Source organism: Oreochromis aureus, linkage group 17, assembly GCF_013358895.1.
Source record: "Oreochromis aureus strain Israel breed Guangdong linkage group 17, ZZ_aureus, whole genome shotgun sequence".
NCBI classification, from domain to species: Eukaryota; Metazoa; Chordata; class Actinopteri; order Cichliformes; family Cichlidae; genus Oreochromis; species Oreochromis aureus.
Genome location: NC_052958.1, coordinates 19,881,964 through 19,904,661, shown reverse-complemented (window position 1 = coordinate 19,904,661; position 22,698 = coordinate 19,881,964). Strand labels below are relative to the sequence as shown.

Here is a 22,698-nt window from a genome sequence, read left to right as displayed (position 1 = left end):
ACCCACAGGTTACCTAAAGCTTCAGTTGATGCACCTGTTAACTAGTGGTGAAAAACTATAAATAGGAAAAACAGTTAAAATTGCAGAGAGAGTATAATTATTTCTCCAGGAGGACTCTTTTGTCCTTCACAGTTTCTGTTATCAATGCATGGCATTAAAAACCTGGCAAAAGAAAATACTTTTGAGGAAAAACGATTAGGGTAAAAATTATATCTATATCTATCTATCTATATATATATATATATGGTCTGACCTGTTAGCAGTCTGGAATGCTGCCTGTTGGGGAGACAACAATTTTAATATATACTATAATAACATTCGCTTCTTTAAAGATTAAATTGTTAAGGCAATCGTTTAGAAAGCTCAGAATAAAAATGCTCTCATGTACCGGAGAAAATGTAAGGTAACTTATATATTTTTTTAATCAGGCATAATTTGGAACTCCAAAACGAGAGGGTCCTGATGCTGTTCACCCGGAAATCAGCACGGGTGAACCGATGTTTGTTTTGCTACGGCTAACAGGTAACCCCGCTCATCTTTACATATTATTTAGAAGAAACTGGGCTTCTCTAAACAGGGAGTGCTTGCTGTATGTTTGTGTAAATTTGCGTTTTAATTACTGTCTGTCAGTTTTGCGCTGTCTAAGCGTTTGTTTGCGGCTGTTTTCGCTAAGTCCATTTGAGCTAAACCCGCTAGCTGTGCTAACGCTAGCTCTGTTTTGTTGTAAATTTGTTTGTTCATTTAAAAACGTCGCAGCGTTTGCTGGGCGCTGTGAACGCGGCTTTCTCCTTGTCTTTTAAAGTGAAGCTTCTGCTGAGCTGTTCACACGGAGGAAGCTGACGCAGGTGTAGCGGAGGCTCGGCGGATAACAGGCGGAGTCTGCGTGGGCGGCTGTCACGCTGATTTTAACGTTACAAGTTCAACCCCAAAAGGTTGATTTTGTTGAACGTAGCGTTTACAGTGGAAGAACGTTACACGTTTAACGTTAATCTCTTCTTTTTAAACACGTGCACGAACCAAACAGCGTTTACACGCGCGGACAGGTGTCAGCTTTAAGGAGCTTCTCGCCTGATTTACCTGCTCACCTGCAGGGCCCGTTCAGCCGTGTTTACGTGGAGTTTCTGTCTGTGTTTGATTAAACTGAATTATTTTTAATTTTAGGCCCTTATGACATCTCACCACGATGACCCTTCCTCCATTTTGTGTCTGGAGACTTTAGACGTGACTTTTAGTTTATATCAATCCTGACTTTGTTTTAATGTCTCAGGTAAACAGGAAATCGTTGGGCTTACCTGTGCGGTTCGATCACAGCAGTACAATGATAGTCTGTGTCTATGTTTAATTTGAGTTAATTACTTTTGATTTGTTTCAAAAGATCTTCAAAATGAATTGCTATAGATGTATCTGTCTGCCCCACAAATTTTTATAAATATTTTGTTATGTCTTTTCATGGGACAACGTTGAAGATATGACACTTTGATACAATGTAAAGTAGTGAGTGTACAGCTTGTACAACAGTGTAAATTTGCTGTCCTCTGAATAACTCGACACACAGCCATTATTGCCTAAAGCGCTGCCAACAAAAGTGAGTACATGCCTAAATGAAAATGTCCAAATGTATTTATTTATTTTTATGTATGTCCCGTTGAGCACTGTAACAATCAGAATTATTGTCTGAAGTCCAAGAGAAATGCCCAACGGATTTATTTTTCCAAGTGGACCATTATGGCTTTGCCATAGTCCACTTGATTATTATTTATTTATTTTATTTTATTTTTAACTTTTAAGTTTTTACAAACAGAACAGACATGACTTTTCATGTTGTTTCATGAAAAGATATAATAAAATATTTACAAAAATGTGAGGGGTGTACTTGTGAGATACTGTACATTGTTGCCTCACTTAGTTAACTGTTACTGTGTACCTGCAGCCCCGCCCACAGTGAGAGTCCAGAGGGGTGTACTCTGAAGTGAGATGAATGGTTTAGTGAGCTGTCTTAAGATTCAAATCAGAGGTTTCAGTGTCTCTCTTTTTAGCTGGCTAAATCACCATGGTAACTGATGCTGAACACATCACTGTGTTGGGAGCAGGTTGTTATCAGAGTTTCAATTTAAAATGCAAATGCAATATTTTCATGTATTCTCTTATTTACAGTATGTTATGAGAGCTCTATTATCTGCAGATACATGTTATATGTGCAGCTTGTTACCTCACTAACATCAGGAATGAAACTCAACTGTAAAGTACAGCACTGTATGTCACATTGTCAGTGGAATGTGCATGTAAAACTATAAATGTTTTTATACTTTAATGTATTTTTCGGTGTAAATGTAACTTGGACCCATATAAGCTGAGTTTGTTTGATCGTAAATGGTTGGTTTGTTGATTTGAGGATTTTGGTGTGTTGTGCTTGGTGTGCAGCTGTGTGTGATAAGTGTCAGGACCTGAAGTTTCCCAGGAGAATGTCAACAAGTATTCAAATGAGTTATTCCCATTTCATTGGATTCATAAGGTTAAACAAGGCCCGACAACAAGTTCCATACCCTCCTGAGGGTTTTTTCTTAAATTGGATGGCCTAATAGAGTCAAAGGAAATCAGAACATTTAATAATAAAGCTCATAATTAATATTTCAATTTTAATAAGAGGCTGATTGAATTATTTTCAAAGAAGCACAGATGGTTGTATGATTATTTAACTTATACAGCAGCATCTGTTGTCATTAAGCTTTTCTTGTTGTCCTTCCTCAGTATGCCTGCTGAACGCAAGCGCTCAGTAAACATGGATGAGAAAGATGTTTGCACCTTCAGCAACAAGGAAAAGGAGAAGGACAGGGAGGCTGACAGGAGGCCAGGATCTGCCCGGGACAAGGCCAAAGACGAGGCCAAAATGAGCGGCAAAAAAGACGGTGGCAAGGAGGAGAAGAGGAAGCGGCTAGAGGAGGAAAAGAAAAAGAAGGAGGAGAAGGAGCGGAAGAAGAAAGAGGAGGAAAAACTGAAGGCAGAGGAGGAACAGAAGAAGAAGGAAGAGGAGGAGAAGAGGCAGCAGGAGGAGCAGGAGAGGAAGCTTAAAGAGGAGGAAGCCAAAAGACAACGTGAGGAGGAGGCTGCCCTCCTCAAGTAAGTCATCTTGATTGTTAAATTCTGACTTAATAGCGATTTTAGCAATGTTTAAAATGCCATTTAGATCAATGCTACCGCTTACTTAATCTTAGCCACATTTATTGGAGGAAGGCGTGAACACATCAATGTTAACAAATCTGCCAAGCGCAGGACTGTGATCTTGCTCCATATCATGTAGAAGAACAACATTATCGTCAAAATCCAGCACAAATTTTGGTCAGTAGTTATGCTGAGGCTCATTAGTATATAAGCATAATAAGAGTGGGGAAGGCATACAAAGACTTGTTTTAAAGTCTGTAGAATAATACACTGCACTAAAGTTCACAATAAAATGAAGATTTGGCGACATAAGAGCTGATAAAATGGCGATTTGACCTACAACTTTATCCCAAGATGAATCTCTGTAGTTTTTACTAATGTAGCATTAATAAATTTGAAGATAAACTTTGATAAAAACATTTTGAATTCAAAGATGATCTTTAATGAGGTTCTAATTTACTAGAAATACAAAACCTCTCCACATCAGTGCTTCATCTGCTTGTGCAGTTTAATCTATTGGGTTTAAAAGCTGTACATTTGCTTGTAATAAATGAACTACACAAAATTTCTAGATTCCCTAAAATGGCTGTAGTTCTGTTCAAATGCAAGCTGATCAGGTGAGTTTATTTGAAAATCTCCATGTGGCCTTTGTGTAAAATACTTAATACAGTAGCATGTAAAAAAAAATGTAGTGGTAAAGCTCAAGCGACTTAAACCTTGTGTTAAAAGTTTGCCATACACTGTCTGCAGATGAAAGTTTTCTTTTGTGTCTTCTACTTTTAAAAATCTGATACAATAACATGTTTTTCTATGTTTTGAAAGCATATTGATATCAGCATATTTATTTATTTATTCATTTAAGAAATAAACATAAGAGAAAGTGATGTGTCTGCTGGTCCAGCGTGTATATGTTTGACTTGACCTTTTGCAGAGCCAGAGTTGTTCACCACCATCCATCTCAACCCCTGATGTTAGTCTTAGAGCCACCGTAGCACCCGAAACAACTGCGCTGATTTCATTATCTTGCTTTAATCATGACTCTTTCTGCGGGTCACCCCATCTTTGCAGGGAGAAGGAGGAGGGGCATCAGCTGTACCAGGAGGCATGGGAACGCCATCAGTGTAGGAAGGAACTGCGCAGCAAGAACCAGAATGCCCAGGAGGGTCGTCCTGAAGAGGCCTTCTTTAGCCGCCTGGACTCGAGCCTTAAAAAGAACACCGCCTTCGTGAAGAAGCTGCGCACGCTGACCGAGCAGCAGCGAGACTCACTCTCCAACGACTTTGCCTCACTCAACCTCAGCAAGTACATCGGTGAGGCCGTGAGCTCCGTTGTGGAAGCAAAGCTGAAGATCTCAGACGTTGGCTGCGCGGTCCATCTGTGCTCGCTCTTCCACCAGCGGTACGCCGAGTTTGCCCCATTGCTCTTGCAGGCCTGGAAGAAGCACTTTGAAGCCAGGAAGGAGGAAAAGGCGCCTAACGTGAGCAAGCTGCGCACAGACCTCCGCTTCATCGCTGAGCTCACCATCGTCGGTCTCTTCACGGACAAGGAGGGTCTCTCGCTCATTTATGAGCAGCTGAAAAACATCATTGGGGCCGACCGCGAGACGCACACCCACGTTTCCGTTGTGATCAGCTTCTGTAAGCACTGCGGGGACGACATTGCTGGGCTGGTGCCCCGCAAGGTGAAACTGGCGGCCGAGAAGTTTGGCTTGGCTTTCCCTCCCAGCGAGATCATCAGCAGCGAGAAGCAGCAGCCCTTCCAGAACCTTCTGCGGGAATACTTCACATCTCTCACCAAACACCTAAAGAAGGACCACCGGGAGCTGCAGAACATCGAGAGACAGAACAGGTGAGGTTCAGCTGTTACAGGAAACCACTGCGTGATTGTTTTGAGCGTACCTAACATTTTGTCCTCTTCAGGCGGATCCTGCATTCCAAAGGAGAGTTGAGCGAGGACCGGCACAAACAGTACGAGGAGTTTGCCACTTCCTACCAGAAGCTGCTGGCCAACACTCAGTCTCTGGCTGATCTGCTGGATGAAAACATGCCCGAGCTGCCTCAGGACAAGACTGTGCAGGAGGGTGTGTGGCCACACATTTTTTTTCTTCCTCATATTACACCCTGTCAATTTTTTATTAATATCTGATATTATCACGGCTCTGCTCTCACAGAGCACGGCCCTGGGATCGACATCTTCACCCCCGGGAAGCCTGGAGAGTACGACCTGGAGGGAGGGATCTGGGAAGATGAAGATGCTCGTAACTTCTATGAGAACTTGGTGGACCTGAAGGCGTTTGTGCCCGCCATCCTCTTCAAGGACAACGAGAAGAGCAGTCAGGGCAAAGAGAAGGAGGATGGCAAAGGTATGTTATAAAACACCCATGTTCACAAAAAGGAAGAGATTTGTGTACTTTGTTTTGACTGAGCTGCTGTTGCGTTCAGATGGCAGAGAGGGGAAGGATGCGGGCAGCACCACAGAGGAGCTGGAGCTGGAGCTCGAGGCTCTGGACATCACAGATGAGCCTCTTGAACTAGAGGGACCAGACGAGGTGGAAAATGAAGAGCTGGCCAAAAAACTGCTGGATGAACAAGGTAAACAGGATTTTCCAGGAAACCGCTACTGTACTACTTCTATGATGATGTGTCACTGCATGCTCATTGGCTGACAGTGTTCAATCACAAGTTAGCCAATAAAAATACACCAGTTTGTCTTTCTTTAATCTGATTAGACTGTAATTTACTAAATGAACAATAAGACTTGAAACTCATCATAAACTCATCAGGAAAATGGTTACTGAGGTCAAAGATCAGAGGAGCCAAGTGCAAAAAAAAAAAAAAAAAAAAAAAAGAGGAGCCAAGTGCTGCTTCATCAAAAACATCTATACAGCTTGTTTAACAGCCAGCAGAAGCGCTCCCTTCTGGCCTTTAGAAGAAATGCAGGCTTAAGTCACTCAAGTATTGGCTTAGTTTTTTTGTAGACCACTAGATGGCACCTACGTCCATCTTTTATGCAGTTCGTGAGATTTACTGGGTCTTCTGCAAGTAGGTTCTTCAGCTTGGAATGCATGAATTTACCTAATGCTTGGGTCACAAGTGTAACAGTGGACAGAGAGGGGGTTGCGTGCAGAGGAGGGCTGCTGGGTATATCAGATAAAGGTTGATGAAGATGGAGCTGCAGAGGACAAGAAGGAAAAGAAGCTGCAGAAGGAAAAAAAGATTAGAGAGGAAGGATAGATGTAGTGAAGAGACAAGGGTCGGTGTGACAGAGGAGGATGAGATGGGGGCAGTTGATCCACAGAAGTAGCGCTCACTTATAGTCGATTGTGGAATATCTAGGAGGCAAGAAATCTCATGAACTGACTAGTTGCAATCCTCTTTTTTTCTTTCACTAAAAGGAAGACTGCATGGATACAGGACTAAAAACACCTGAATTCAGAGATTAAAAGATGTGGCCTAATACTTTGAGTTTTTAAAATGGTGCAGAAATCCTTGTATAGACAAAACTATGAACAATAACTGGAACATACACATTGCATTGATTTTATTTGAACTGCATACAGTGTGAACATTTGTTTGTGTCTGTGCAGAACAAGAGGATGAGGAAGCCAGCACGGGGTCTCACCTGAAGCTAATCGTGGATGCTTTCATCCAGCAGCTTCCCAACTGTGTCAACAGAGACCTCATAGACAAGGTGAGGCCAAGAGGACAGACACACTGATCAAAGGAAAGAAATGAGCTTCCAGATGTTGGATGGTTTGTAAAGGTTTATGAGCTCTGGTGATTCCTGCAGGCTGCCATGGACTTCTGCATGAACATGAACACCAAGTCTAACAGGAGGAAGCTAGTCCGTGCCCTCTTCACTGTCCCCAGACAGAGGTAGGCTTCATGTCAGAAAACCTGAAGTGAAAACAATCTGTCATAGTTTTTACCTTTAATCACCACAAGGGGGTGCTATCGTCATGACTGATTGTGGGAGATGCACTGAGTCATTCTCCTCTTGCAGGTTGGATCTCCTGCCCTTCTACTCTCGTCTGGTGGCGACGCTGCATCCATGCATGTCAGACGTGGCGGAGGACCTGTGCTCCATGCTGAAGGGAGACTTCAGGTTTCATGTAGGTCCTCTGCTCACTTACATCAGGTTTTAAATAGATTTGTCATACTTGGCTTTTTTCCATCATGTTTGCATTAAAAACACTTGCCAACATTATGAATCGAATCTGTGTTTCTAGATTCGGAAGAAGGATCAGATCAACATCGAGACCAAGAATAAAACCGTCAGATTTATCGGCGAGTTGGCCAAGTTCAAGATGTTCTCGAAGACAGACACACTTCAGTGTCTCAAGGTGGGAGAAAGAAACCGCTGTCTGAGTCACATCAGGCTGTTTGTCTTTAAATCTCTTTACAAAAAAAAGAACACTTTTAGCAACATCTCTGCTCATCCAATCAGATCACAGACAAAATTCCCCATTAAGAAGAAGATGTGAAAAACTAAACTTACCTACTTACCTTCATCCTCACTGTGATAACAACCAGGAAATGCTTCCAGAGCTCACTCTGCTGTGTGCATGCATCAGAATAACAACACAGCTGGTGAGATAACCTCCAGCGTAGCTGTTATAGATTTCTGTCCTTGTCTCCTCCTCCAGATGCTGTTGTCTGATTTTACGCACCATCACATAGAGATGGCCTGCACACTGCTGGAGACCTGCGGCCGCTTCCTCTTTAGATCCCCCGACTCTCACCTGCGCACCAGCGTCCTGCTGGTCAGTACTGGTTCTCTTCGCTGGGCTTCGGTTCATTTTGAAGCAGCAAACTAGAATGTGATATAGCCAAGAACAAAACCAGAGAAAATATTTGAATATAAAGATGAATGAGCGATTTTTAGCCTGACTTTTGTCCCATGTGTGCTCCAGGAACAAATGATGCGCAAAAAGCAGGCCCAACATCTTGATGCCCGCTACGTGACCATGGTGGAGAACGCCTACTACTACTGCAACCCACCGCCCATGGAGAAGACGGTGAAGAAGAAGAGGCCGCCGCTGCAGGAGTACATCTGCAAGCTGCTCTACAAGGACCTGTCCAAGGTCACCACAGAGAAGGTGTTGAGGCAGATGCGCAAGCTGCCATGGCAGGACCCCGAGGTGAAGAGCTACCTGATCTGCTGCATGGTCAACATCTGGAACGTCAAGTACAACAGCATCCACTGTGTGGCCAACCTGCTGGCTGGCCTGGTGGCCTACCAGGAGGACGTGGGGATCCACGTGGTGGACGGTGTCCTGGAGGACATCCGGCTCGGCATGGAGGTAAGGAGAAGCAAAATCTGAGTCTGAAAACAAGACATGCTTGTGTGTTTCATCCTTAACTGAGCTCTAAGTAGTTTATAAGTCCGTAATTTGATTCTCTGATCAGTAATTTTTATATTCATTGCCATTAGGGATGCACTGGCCCGATATTTGGAATGTATTATCAGTCTGATGCTGACCCAAAACGCTCATGACAATGAGCAGACTGAATGTGTGCGAAAGGTTTTATTTAACTGCAGACTGTGGAAAGATCAGATGGTGGCGAAACGTTCTTTCTTTTTCTCTCTCAGGCCCGCTTGTTTACTTTAACTCTGGTCACATTCAGTCAGAGATCATATCGAAGAAGCTAGAAGGACGTTGCTCCTTCTTGCTGTCGATATTATTTCTCTTTAGCTTTCTCCTGAGAAATCTAGTCCTTTTTTCATTCATGCTTCACTACTAAGTACTAAAGAGCCGGTGTTCTTTATATTCTTGAATGTATTTTTTTCCTGCATCTTATTTTACATGATGGGAAAACTGTTTCAGTTGAGCCTGATGTTTCCTTACACATAAAAACTAAAAAGGATCTCAAGTCGAGTGATAGAAATTATTCATTTAAAGCTACAAACTATCTGCAGGGGTTTTTTTTTTGAGTTTTAATAACTGTTCTGGACGTCTCTAACCTCTCACTTGAAGCTACAGATGCTTCGGGTGTCACATATTCAGCACGTTTATTGAAGGAGCGGTGAGATCAGGAGCAGTGAATAGACAGGACGATCAAAAAACCCCGATGCTGTCTGCTTGACTGGCAGTTCATTGAAGGGGACGCCTGTGTTGCTGCGTCATTTGTGTCTGCTACGTGTTGCAGGAAACGTGGGAATGTTGTCGGATTCCATTTGCTCGGCTGAGGTTGTGATTTTACAGAAAAAATAATTGAACACAAACAGTTGGGCCTGTGTCACAGCTGCAAATGCTTACTTGCATATTTTAGAAGCCGTGCTTACCCTTTGACCCTGATCTGGTCTCCATCTGACCTCAAAACAGAGTCCAGTCAGCCAAAATTCAAGCATTATCCCTAGCAACCAGGAGGTTGGCGGTCTTGGTCCCTGCAAGCAAAAAGCTTTTAGAATTTTCCTCCATTTTTTTTTTCTTCTCCCCTGCAGCATCCTATATTATATTGTTGGACATCGCAATTTAGGATCTCCTCTTCTTCCCTCGCTGTTTCCTTCCTAGGTCAACCAGCCCAAATTCAACCAGCGGCGGATCAGCAGCGCCAAGTTCCTGGGCGAGCTCTACAACTACCGCATGGTGGAGTCGGCCGTCATTTTCCGCACCCTCTTCTCCTTCATCTCCTTTGGCGTGAATCAGGACGGCAGTCCCAGCCCTCTGGACCCCCCAGAGCATCTGTTCCGCATCCGCTTGGTCTGCACCCTGCTTGATACCTGCGGCCAATACTTCGATCGAGGCTCCAGCAAGAGGAAGCTAGACTGTTTCCTCATCTACTTCCAGGCACGTAACCTCGTAAAGTGCCTGTACTTTATGTTTGGGAGGCCTGATATTTACTGTAAATCTACTGGGTGTAGTCACTGTGCCACTGTTTTGAGTTTGGCAGACCTGTGAGGTTTGCTCAGGAGGCGTTCTGGTCAGGGGTGAAGTAATTAAGATGTTGTTGTGTGTCTGCAGCGGTACATATGGTGGAAAAAGAGCCTGGACGTGTGGACTAAGGACCACCCGTTCCCCATTGACATCGACTACATGATCAGTGACACGCTGGAGCTGCTCAGACCTAAGATGAGGCTCAGCAGCTCCCTGGAGGAGGCCATCAAGCAAGTCAGCGACCTAGAGAGAGAAGTGCTCGTCAAACTAGGTAGGAGGGTGACACTAAGTAATCATCTTTAATGTGCGTGGAGCGTGACGGCGTTGGTGTAGCAGCTGGTGTTGCCAGTTTGGTTGCTCTCCGTTGTCCCGGCAGAGCAGCATTCCTCAGTGTGTGGGAGGGCAAGCGCGCATGCTGCGTCACTCCTCTCTCTCCCTCTGCTTTGTCTGTCGGACAGGTTTGAACTCATTGTTTAAAATGCCGAACACATGCACTCCCACTCATTACAGAGACTTCAGGAAGGATCTTTTAAAATCAATGACGACTGTTTCAGACTTCCTCTGGACCTCAGTTTAATCTAGCCTGATAACCTCGAGAGATCTGATCTCACCAAAGATGCATTTGTGTGCTGTTGATAAAACATGTGACATGCACTCATTTGTTTTGCTGACTAAACCTATTCAACCAACAGGAGTCTAAATAATCTTGCACTACTTCAAAAAGCAGTTAATCAGACAGAAAAATAATGTTTTGTCCATTTTGTCTGTTGAGTGTCTGAAATGTGACGATTTGGAGATTTTCTTTCAAGTGCTGTCTGTAGACCTCTTCTAGCACTCTTTAATAATGATGAACATCTTTTTATAAATCTGCCCACTGAAAATAATTAAAAACAGGCCAGGATCTAACCTACTTTCTTATTTAGATTCTAGACTCTATTAAGATTCACCACTGAGGTGTAAATAAGCTGCAACTCCTAACACCTCTGTCCCGAACCCCGAAACTACAATGTTTGCGACACATAATCTGAGCTCAGAGACAATATGAATATTCAGAAATGTAAAAACCAGAACACAATCAGGACAATGATATCTGGAGAGGAGGAAGAAGGAAGTGGTGCAGCAGGTGTATCTGACTCTGCGGCATGATAACAGCGCAGCAATGTGAGCTTTGTTTAACAGTTTCAAGGTGTTGACCTGGAATGTCCCGAGAAAAAATGTAAACCACAGCTGCGCCCTCTGAGAGCAGGACACCCTCCAGATCCTGTACTCAAGTAAAAGTACAGATACATGAGCTGTAAAGTACTCAGTTATTTAAAGTAAAAGGGTGTGTGTGTGTGTGTGGGGGGGGGGTTGTTAGTTCTTTGGAGTCGGATTCCTTCAAAGAGGCATTAATGGGAGAGAGATGAGGTTAGGAGCCGCTTGTTTAACCTTTGCTAATACATCACCTTTGGTGTGATTAGCAGCACAAGCCAGAAGTACTAAAATGTCAAAGTACCTCAAAACTGTATAAAAGTACATGTAATCAGTAGCTTTCCATCACTGTTGTGTTTATGTGTTTAAACCTTTATGCAGGTAGATAAGCAGTAAGCATGTGTTTGTGTGTGGGAATGTAGGAGAGGAGAGTGATTGATGAAGGCCCCTGAAGCTAAACAGTGGAGCTATTGTTACCTTTCATACTTTAACCAGGATCGGACATTCCTCAGTCCTTGAGTCACTCAAGACCTGATCTTCCACTCCACGCCGCTGCCCGACTTCGTTTCTTTGCCGTTACCTTTTCTTGCATAATTATGCTGTGTGACAAGCTGCATAGAAACAATAATTTTCCTCTGGAGTATTTGTTCTATATATAACTGAGGGCTTTGTTTGAGTAAAGCTGGTCTCTCGGGCTGGGCTGGGCTCGGAGGCGTTTATGATATAATTTGTCCTGATTGTTTTAGTGTTACGTGTCCTAACAATGAATATTTCCACGTGTTCTTGCGCAGGTCTGGCCATGGAGAAGGACGGCCGCTCCAGTGCCATGAGCGAAGGGGAGGGCCTTGACGAGGAAGATGATGACGGGGACGACGATGAAGAGGGAGGCGCTGAGACCGAAGAGCAGTCAGGCAATGAAAGCGAAATGAACGAACAGGAAGAGGATGTGAGTGTTGACTCCCCCATTCTGGCCTTGTTCCTCAAAAAAAATCCATCTTGCAACAGAACAAACTTACAGGAAATGCTAAATATTCAAACTAAGCCTAAAGTTAACAATGGCGTCCAGCAGGTGGACGCTGAGTGCCCAGAAGTGAAACATCTGGTTTCAAAACTCCAAGATGGTGGCAGTGAAATAATCTATTTATGCTCGCCGTCAGGTAGCTGCCGCAGTATTCTCCTGGACATTAGGTGAACTCGGATAAACTGGGATACCCCCACATCCGACATAACCGCACACTCTTGCACACCCGGCTGCAGATCGAAAAACCTGAGAGCTGCATGGCCAGCAAAAGCAGGAATATAGCTATGACTGCTTTTTGTTTGTTTGTTTTGTTTTGTTTTGGGGTTTTTTTTCCCCAACAGGAAGGGTCAGAGAATGAAGAGGAGGAGAGGGAGGAAGAGGAAGAAGAGAACACGGACTACCTGACCGACTCCAACAAGGAGAACGAGACTGACGAGGAGAACAATGTAAGCAATGGGAAATGTGTATAACTGTGTATAACTCCAGATTTAATACATTTTGTTGGTTTAAAGATTTGCCCTTTTGCTGATGTCGATTTGCTGCCTGTGTGTGCAGGAGGTCACCATCCGTGGCGGCGGGCTGAAGCACGTGGCATGCGCTGAGGACGAGGACTTCATTCAGGCTCTGGACAAGATGATGCTGGAAAACCTGCAGGTACAGCGTCTTGCTGCCACGCTGGCCATGAAGTACTTTTTATGCTACAAAAGGCTTTATTGACTTACACACAACACACACACACACACTCTGAATTTTTGATTTAATTCTAAAAACATCAAAGAGATGAGTGTAATCAGGAGATAAGAATCTTTATGATGTCCCTTAGACAAAAGCTAGTGTATCATAGGCTCAGGCTTATGTCCACTCCATTAACTTACCTAATGTTTTGACACTGTTGTATACTTTCTCCCATTAACTTGAAATTTATAAACAGAGAGTTGAAGCCTGTAGCATGAAGCAGGGGTAACCCTGTGTTTTCAGGATTCACTTATTACTGTGGTACATCACCATGGTAACTTAAGGTGCATGCCTAACCTGCCTCAGAACAGGTTGTCTCCCGGATAAGAGATGAATGTGCACAAAATCACTGCTTTCTGAGCAATCAGTTCACTGGAAACGAGCGTCACCATTCTGGAGGATTTCTTGAGTCTCGCTGTTCAGATATATGAAAGTTTAAGTTTTCAGAGACCACCTTATATTGACTACAAGCAATGCCATTGTTAAGCTTTAATATAGCAACATAATCCTAAAGCAGACTACCAAGCTTTGCACTTGCTGACCTGTGAAATGTAAAATTTTCAAAAAGTCTTTGTACCATTGGTTCAGGAAAAGCACATCGTCTGTAGAAATGCCTTTGTTTAAAAGTATACAGGTGCATTTAGTCTGATTGTTCTTTCTTTGGATGAATCTGCTTAACATTATTATTTGCAGTTTTTTCATTGCTTATCCTTTCTGCACTCATAATAACAACTGAAAATTCATGCACAGTTTCATAGCTACATGCAGCGTTTTTCTTTTAACAGCAGATTTGTAGCTTTTGGCCTTTATTACACTATTTTTCTTTGTTTTTCTTTGTCTCTTTTACGTGAACATGCTCACGGCTAAATTGAAACCCAGGTAGCCTTATGGCTTTGGTATCCATCTTGCTGATGTAAGCCAGATAATGATGGGATATTCTGAACATAATGAATTTGCTCAGTGAAAAGAAGCACTTCATAAACATAAGAAAACATAGAGTAGTACAGGTCTCCTCAGCTTTGATCCAGACCTCGCAGACTGACTCTTCACTGTGTGTTGTGTCACTGCAGCAGCGTAGCGGTGAGGCGGTGAAGGTGCACCAGCTGGACGTTGCCATTCCTCTGCAGCTGAAGAGTCAGCTGAAGAAGGGACAGCCATGCATCAGCGAGGGAGACTCGGACATCTCCGATACCATGCAGTTTGTAATGCTGACTCGCAAAGGCAACAAGCAACAGGTAAGGTGGTATCTATGTGCCAAGCTATTGCAATATTGCAGTTCTTTAAAAATCAGGCTGGTCACAGCAGTTTGTTGCAGGTGAAAAGTCTCTTTTTAACCACATTTTGATACCGGGTTCATCTTCTAGCCTTCTTGGCCAAAATAGTCTTCTAAGGGTTTGTAACTCGATTAATATGCTACAGTTATTTGGCCGATCTTCTGTGGAATGATCCTGCAGGGTAGACTGAGTCATGCACTTAAGGTTTCTAAAATATTCCACATTAACAGTAGAAGTTACATCATGGCGATGAATAATGGAGCAATCAGGTGTGAAAACTGTCTGCACCATGAACCAGCTCTTTCTCCTGTTCATTCTGGTTGTTCTTTAAGGTGTTGTGCATAAATGAATGCTTAATAATGTTCACTCTGGGTGTGTGTGTCTGTGTACTGTAATTGAACCAGTTTCAGTTTCTATCCATTCTAGAGAGGGCATTTCTGCAGGACCGTTGCTGTTGCTTCTGTCTGAAGTTGATTCAGCAGCTTTATCATTCAGAGTCATGTTTGCACCCCTGAGGTGGATGTTGGTACAGTAATGAGTCTCTTTTTGCTCAGTTTCTGGTCTTCATGTCCTTCTGAGGAAAATCTCCTGCTAAATGCCCCTCTGTGTTCTCTGTGTCCATTATGTATGTAAGGCTTCCTGAGAGAAACAGTTTCAGCACTATAGATGGAAAAAATTGCGTGTATGTCAGCAGGCGTCCTAACACACACACAGAAGGACACAGGTGTGTTTCTGTGTGTGTGTGTGTGTGTGTGTGTGTGTGTGTGTGTGTGTGTGTGTGTGTGTGTGTGTGTGTGTGTTGAGGCCAGCCGCTGCGTGGTGGAATGTGTGGTTTGAGGGCAGAGGCTGGTTGTTGTGCTGCTGGGTGTGTCCAGCACTCTGCCTGTGCTCAGAGGTTTCATGCAGCGTTCAGTCTGCTTGAAAAACAGCTACCAGAAACGCCAGCACACACAGAGCGTCTTTGTCGGTGCGTCTGAGAGTTCTGTAGCTCTAGAAATCTCAGGCTCAGCCAGTTGAAGGGCTGATATCAGTTTTCAGGGAGTGAGAAATTCTGCTGTCAATCAAACATTATTTTAACTTCACAAGATTAATCACTTTCTGGCCTAAAGAAAACTGCAGAGTTCACCCTACAGAAACACTGTCAGAAGCTTCCTTTCTGCCCTCTACCGTTTTCTGTCTGTCTGAAGGTGAAGCTCTGCTTCAGTCAGCTGGTCTCTCCTCGATTCTCTCATGTGTCAGGAGAATCCCAGTGAATGGATTTTCATTATACAGTGTGAAGTTAAAATAATTTAAGTTGAGATCTGCCTGTATTTGCGACGCCTGGTGTGAATTCTAGTTGATCCGCCTCATTGTACAGACTACAGACATGTAGTCATGCTACGCATTAATGAATTAATTAGTTAAAAAAAAAATTTAAATGCTGCGCTGTAATTACTAGAACCTGATCAAAATACTACTATGCTTTATACTTTAAGTCCTGATAGAAACTTTCTCTTTGGGGACAATAAAGTGCAAGTTGCCAACAGTACATCGACAGAGGTGAGGGGGGCTTAGCAGCGACGCCTACACAAAAAGGCTCAGCTGATATATCAGTATCAACTTCGTCAGATACCGGATAGACATGGAGAGACATCTATCAGTATCTGATGGATGAATACTATTTAAAAAGCACAGAAGAGACCAGAGAAACACCCTTCAGCCAGGTTATTAGTGTTGATGTTGCATAGTTTATCCACCAGAGGGCACTCTGCAACTTACGAGCTGATCCGAGCATGAATAAGTAATCTGCAATGTGAGACAAAACGCTAATTTTAAACAATGCTGTTGAATTATCGGAGTGTGAACTTATGAAAAATGCGCTTGTCCAGCTAAAATGTCTTTCATTCTCCTGAACAGTATAAGATCCTGAACGTGCCGCTCTCCTCCCACCTGGCGGCGAATCACTTCAACCAGCAGCAGGCCGAGCAGGAGGAGCGCATGAGGATGAAGAAGCTCACTCTGGACATCAACGAGCGGCAGGAGCAGGAGGACTACCAGGGTAACCATGGAAACTGTTTGTTTATTGTTTGTTACCGCATCTGCCCAGGTTACATGAGTGGATCGGCTTCTGTTTCATATCTGACCTGTGAAAGCAAACTGTGACCTTTGACCTGAAATCAGGGAGTGTTGTTTTGCTTACCCAGTGAGTCCTTTGAAGTTCTTTCTCTGTGCAAGGTCACACTGACAAGAAAAAGCTGGTTCATTTCCACCTTAAATCTGCACAGATTATTATAGTTGTGTATTGTCGGGGGGCGTGGTTAAAAAGTCAGTGCATGAGTTTGATTCATTTTTTTCAAGGTATTAAGTTTGTATAGGCTTCTAATAATTACTCTAGAAATGTAAGAGTCCTGATAAACCTTCACTTTCTGCTGCTGCCGCTTACCTCAGAGGAGCTTTAGTAGTAGGAGGTTTATAGGTTCAAACTGGGCCTTTGCAGGAGGGATGTTTTCAGTCGAGGCAACGAGTCTGTGGTTATATAAAATTTGGTTCTGAGTGAAACCTCTCAGGGAAATGACAACAAATCCATTTGTAGTGATTTAAAGTCAACATAGACTAAAGTAGCTATAGAGACCAAACTAGGCTTTTTATTTATGCAGTAAATTTGTCATTTTAACGTGAAAGTCTGTGGGTTTGGCTAGTGGCCATCAGCAGAACTGCAGGTTTTGCTACTTGTTGGTACCACATAGTTCAGTCCTGGACGTTGCTGATTTTATTCCACTGAGGTGCAGTTTATCCATATGTGTTAAATCGTCACCGTAGTCACATCGTGACCTCAAACCCTACTCTGTAACTCGCGGACGTGCACATTGAACCACATGATTGCGTCGACATCATGTGCTTCCTATGACTATGATTGTCTTTATGATTTGTCTGTCAGTGCGCCCCAGGGTGGCTGTGGCTACAATGTAGCTTGCCATCACCAGTGTGTGAATGGGTGTGTGAATGGGTGGATGACTGGATGTGTAAAGTGCTTTGGGGTCCTTAGGGACTAGTAAAGCGCTATACAAATACAGGCCATTTACAGGCCATTTGTTTCTCCAGCTGTATTTCCAGCTACTTCTTTTGACGACATTTTTAAAAATCAACTAGAATGATAATGTTCTGTTGGTGAAACTGCAGGGCAACAAAAAAAAAACAAAAAAACAAATGTCCCTCACAGGCTGCAGGTAGGCTCAACACAGAAGCTTAAATTAAGCGTAAGGCCACTGGACGTGCTTCCTGTTCATGTAAGCAGCAGCGGCCTGATAAAAGCCATAATAACTGTTAACACAGAGGACAAGATCAGTCATCCATGCTAGTAGTTTTTTTTATTAGTCATCAGAGTTTGTCTGCTTGTCTTTGGTTTTTGTCTCCTTCTTGTCAAAAACTGTTGAAATGTGAAATGTTTTTCATGTCAGTTTTCTGACTGCACTTCCTTTTTGCTCTCCATGTCACAGAGATGATGCAGTCTTTGGCCCAGCGTCCGGCTCCAGCCAATACCAACCGGGAGCGCCGTCCCCGCTACCAGCACCCGAAAGGCGCTCCCAACGCCGATCTCATCTTCAAGACCGGAGGAAGGTGAGGCTCAGTCCCTGATCGCTGACAGTCCGGCTGCAGGTTGTGTCAGATTAGAGTTTAAGTTCGCCGTGCACTGACAGCGCCTCATTGGTGTCTCTTTGAACAGAAAGAAAAGAGCAAGAAATGAAAGTCAGGAGAAGCGAGACAGGCAGGAGAGGCGAGACAGGCAGGAGAAGCAGGAGAGAAACCAAAGATATGAGTTGGAGTAGGCTAAAAGAGCCAGAGCTGCTGTGCGCCCAGAGGCGAGGCTTTAGCAAGCAAAAAATCTCAGTATCGAGGACATCTTGTTCCTATTTTCACTGAATCTCATTGTTTAGTGCAGAGTTATTTTTTTCCCTTTAAAAGCTGAAGTCTGCAAATAAAGATCACTTCCTGGTTACATTTTGACATCAACACCGCTTTGTGCGTCTTTGTATCTTTAAAACCAAAGCACAACACGAGACGTTATTATTATGACGGTGTATCTGAGTGGCTTTAAAAAAAGAACTATTATATTCTACTCCTCTTTATCTTTGCTCTATTTTGCAAATAGAGCAAAAAAGTCAGTGATCACTGTCAGCCTCACTCAGTTTTTATTACCACTGTTCATTTTAAAGCTTAGTTTTTAAAGCCTTACGATGTAACCAGCCCATGCAGCAGTATGTTAATGACTAACCTCGTATTGTGGATGGATTATCTCAGTTGTTCTCCTGGCTGAAGTTTGGTCCGTTTACGGCATCCTGCCATGCGATTGCATTTGTCCCTAACCATCGGAAACCCTCAGCGTTCATCCTCCAGCTTCACTGTGTTTATGTTATGCTAACCATAGCTGTGTAGTTAGCCCCCACATACCACATCATTATATACCAGCTAGCCAAACTTCAGTAACCCTACAAACGTCACTGCTGTTTAGTTTCCTGTCTTCATTTATGTCAGAAGTGATAGCAGAGCTGTATGTTTTAATTTTTTTCAGAAATTCCTCAGCCAGAACATGGTATATTATGTTAAGGTGGAAACAGTAAGGACGGTACCTTGATCAGGGGTACCTCAGGGTAGGCATTCGACCTGGGAAGTGCTAATGACGTCAGACTTCAATACTGGATTTCCATCTGCAGCAGGAAGCTGTTTTCACATTAAATCTCTAAACAGCCTCTGTACTCCACAGTTAGAGGCTAGCTGCTGCTAGTTAGTGGAGCTTTTAGGTTGTGGAGAACAATAAACGAAGAAATCTTGGACTTGCAGCATAGTGATTTTTTTTTTTTTTTTTCGATGTCTGAAAAACAAATACATCCTGTTCTAATATTTTTGTCCTGGTGCTAACAGCAAACAGTAGTTTCACTTATAGCACTTTTACTTTGTATAACACACAAATAGTCTGTCTACTACCTCAATCATTTAACTGATGTATGAAAAACCCAAAAGTCAAGAGTGGAATCCAGGCATTAAAACAGAAACTTGAGCAGGAAAAGCATTTTTTATATATTTAAGGAGCATGTTTGGTCATTTCACTTTAGTTGTGAATTTTTTTTTTTTTTTTTTTTGTTTTCAGTGATAGATTTAGTAAATCAGTATAGAAAATAAACTTTTTGAAAGTAGCTGACGCTCAGTCGTGTAGATATTTGAAACCTCGATAATCGAAACCTCAAATACAAAAATTTCTTCTGTTATTTTGTCCAAGTTCAAAAAATTGTCTCAATTGGTTTGAGGTTTGGTTTTTCTTTTTTCAAAGGTCTAGTTTTTATTTTAATTTTATTTAAATGAAATGTTTTTTTTCACAGTAGTTTTATTTTGAAGGGGTCAGGCTTTAGCTTTACTTTCAGCACCTCTGCAGTAAATGTCCTGCTCTGTCCTCCAGGAGACGCTGATCGGAGTCTGGGCCCAGGCTGAGCGAGCGAGGCAGAGAGAGAATGAACGAGCAAAAGAGAGAGAGAGAGCGCAAGAGGAAAACGAGAAGATCGGAAGGGAAACCGGTCGAAAACAAGGGAACGAGTTCTCCAGACGCCCCCTGAAGCCGGGGACGGACCAAACCCCTGACATGAACACACACAGGAGAAGGAGAAGAAGAACTGACAGGGGGAGGGAATTGGGTCAGAGGTCAGGGGGTCAGACAGGTGGCTCTCTTTCTTTTTTGTCTGTTACCTGAGATGACAAAAAAAAAAACACAACTGTCTGGACCCGCGAACGCATTAGAAACAGCTGACCGGCAGAATGATGGCGAGGCAGGCGGGGAGAGGCGAGATGAGCGGCTCACCTGCCACCACCACTGCACCAGGCAGGAAAAAGTGACTCATCTTTGGGAGTTGAAATCTGCGAGTGCACAACTTTTACATGAAACTAGCAAGGATTTTTTGTTTGTTTGTTTGTTTGTTTGATTGATGGATTTTGGACTAACTTCATGAACAGCTCGGTCCAATTCTGTGTGAAGCAGCAAAAGACAAATGTGTTGGGTGTTTGTAAACTGACTAGTAGAGCAGAGAAAAACGTGCTAATCGAACAGCGACCGATGGTGTGCAGCGAGCTGATTTATAGCTCTGTGTTGCTTCTTAGTTTTACTAAAATAAAAATGAAAGCGTGGATATGTCTCACAGGTATTTTTTTTGATTATCAGTTACATTTTTAAAAGAAGTATGTCGCAGTTATTTTCTAGAGTTCATTACAGTTCATTTCTAATCATCGCATAATTGTTATTTATTAGGTACTTGCTCTCCTATACACTCTACAGATTTTAGCAAGACCTTTAAAGGCGACCTATTAGTCTCATTTCCTGCTTCATGTAATTATTCTTGGATTCTCTCAGAGTAGCTTTGCATAAGTCACAGTTAAGCCAGCTGTCTTCGGATTGGCTACCCCCTCCTTAGCCGTTGGGTGGAGCCTGTGCTTTTGGCTCAGAATCTTTCGTCTTGTTTAATGTGAACACCTGACGTTGGAACCGGAGATTTAAGATAGTGAATGAGGAGATGTTACACAGGTCTCCATTCCTAAACGAAAAGCCTTGATACAATTGTCTTCATTATTTAAAAAATGTGCTAATTATTGACAGTGTGGACAGTTAACAGAGGATATCCACTGCTAGCTTCAGTGAGCAGTTATTCAGTGAGTATATCACAGAAAGTGTCCATCTGAAGAATGACCACATTTTGAATTAATGATGTTAAAGTATTTTCTTCCAGATGTTAACCAATCAGAAGAAAGTGGGTTTTTAGGGAGGCGGGAAACTTAAAAAAAAATCTGTCTCAGCTTAGTTTGGTGAAACTAACAAAAAGTGAAGATTAATGCTCAAAAATGGGCACAGACAATTTAAAGTTATATTTTTGTAGAGGCAGACACCCGTGTCCTCTTTGTTTTTGGTCTTAATGCTCAGCTAATTCATGCCCCACCTGCAGATGTGACAGCGGTGTCAGGTCAGTGCTTTTGCTGCTCTGCTGAGAAATCTCCAGCTCTCGCACCATTGGACACTTTTTGATCCCTTCTGCGTTCAGACTTGTCAGGATCGAGTGACCTGCTCAGTGGTGGACACCTGAGTGTAAATATTCAGCAGTTCTTCCATTTCTACCCAGTTCGATGATTTTTTTTTTTTGTTTGGTTGGTTTTTTGCTAACATCCAGCTTGCTTTGATTTGTGAATTGTGTAACGTGACAAAAGTTTTTCCTGGATAACAGTGTGCCTGAGAGTCTTCCTTAGTGATGACGTGACTATAATAGATAAATATAACCTGTTAAGCCTCTAGATATATAAATATATCCTCTGTATTCTGCTACATGAACCTTTTCTGCAGCAGCTTTGTGTCTTTGCTATAGTAAAGATGACCCAGAACTCGAGTTTGTCCCTGTCCAAGCTGATATTCTTTAAAAAAAAAAGGAGAAAAAAAAGCGAGAAACAGCTGCCTGCTAAAGCTTTATGTCTCAGCTCATAACAAATAAAATTTACCACAAAAGCACAAAGTTGTCTCTCTGAATGAGGTCAGTCGTGTGTTTGAGGCATGCGAGGGTGCGCCTGTTTGTTGAGGTCTAATTACAAGCCAGCGAGAGTGGGTATTTCCTCTTTTCCTGCCCACGCCCTCCTCTAAACATTACATATGTGGAGCGCTGGTAACCATGGCCGGATTAACCGGTTAAAGGGCCACGGGGTAATCCACCACCCTATACCTCTGGGGGTCAGGTGAATTGGAGGAGTTTGGAGGCCAGGTCAACACCTTTGGCGCTTTCTTTGAGTCTTTCTTAAGGCATAATAGAAGACCACAGCCACCAGGGATTGGGGTGGTGCTAATTCCAGGATACGCTCTGAACAGGTCACCACTCTGTAACTCTGATACGAGTCAAAGACATATGGTGACATGCAGTGCTCCACATTTTTCCACTCAGCTGTCAGTAATTTGTATTTGTCTCAGGTTTATTTTCAGTGTGTGTGCAATAAAACTAGAACAGAACTGATCATAGAAAGCCTCATTTTGATTATCACAAACTGGGATTCAGTCTGATTCTGTTTCCAGAGTGGAGATGGAAACGTGACGTTTGAAGGCAGACAGGGTTCAGTATGACTATTTGGCTGACCCAGGGCCAACAGAAAACCTGGTGATGGTGTTTCCAGTGAGCAGACTGTTTTCTTTCTCATAGTTTTCACATTAAATTAAACAACTGGGTCTTTAAATTTGTCAGATTTCTTCTGACCTGTGCTGCAGGCAAACAGCAAGCAATGGAAATCAAAAGAGGGGAGTATTCAACTTAAAGGCTTAGATACTCTTTTCTGGTATACAGTGAGTAAAATTACACAAGTGTCCATTTAAAAAAAAAAAAAGTCTGATCATCTTTTTCTTCAGTGCTTCCACCGGTCCATTGTTTGCAGAGGGAACAAACACCGGTTGTTTA

The 22,698-nt window shown here is 42.9% G+C and overlaps 1 protein-coding gene across 4 annotated transcripts; it reads left to right on the top strand.

The window, feature by feature from the left end:
• The first annotated feature begins 424 nt into the window (after positions 1-424).
• On the top strand, positions 425-21,770 carry upf2 (UPF2 regulator of nonsense mediated mRNA decay). 4 transcript variants are annotated; one of them, XM_031760358.2, is made up of 21 exons: positions 425-522; positions 2,749-3,117; positions 4,228-5,007; positions 5,079-5,239; positions 5,330-5,521; positions 5,601-5,750; positions 6,746-6,849; positions 6,949-7,034; positions 7,162-7,270; positions 7,388-7,501; positions 7,805-7,921; positions 8,072-8,461; positions 9,674-9,949; positions 10,124-10,307; positions 12,019-12,173; positions 12,590-12,694; positions 12,804-12,902; positions 14,054-14,218; positions 16,154-16,295; positions 17,734-17,854; positions 19,692-21,770. In XM_031760358.2, the coding sequence occupies exons 2-21, from the start codon at positions 2,750-2,752 to the stop codon at positions 19,696-19,698; spliced, it is 3,825 nt and encodes a 1,274-aa protein (XP_031616218.1). In that variant the 5' UTR covers positions 425-522; position 2,749; the 3' UTR covers positions 19,699-21,770. The 4 variants fall into 4 exon arrangements, with proteins under 4 accessions (XP_031616218.1, XP_031616216.1, XP_031616213.1 ...); XM_031760356.2 differs by having other exon boundaries at positions 19,689-21,770; XM_031760353.2 differs by lacking the exon at positions 19,692-21,770 and adding an exon at positions 17,961-18,247.
• The last annotated feature ends 928 nt before the right edge of the window (positions 21,771-22,698 follow it).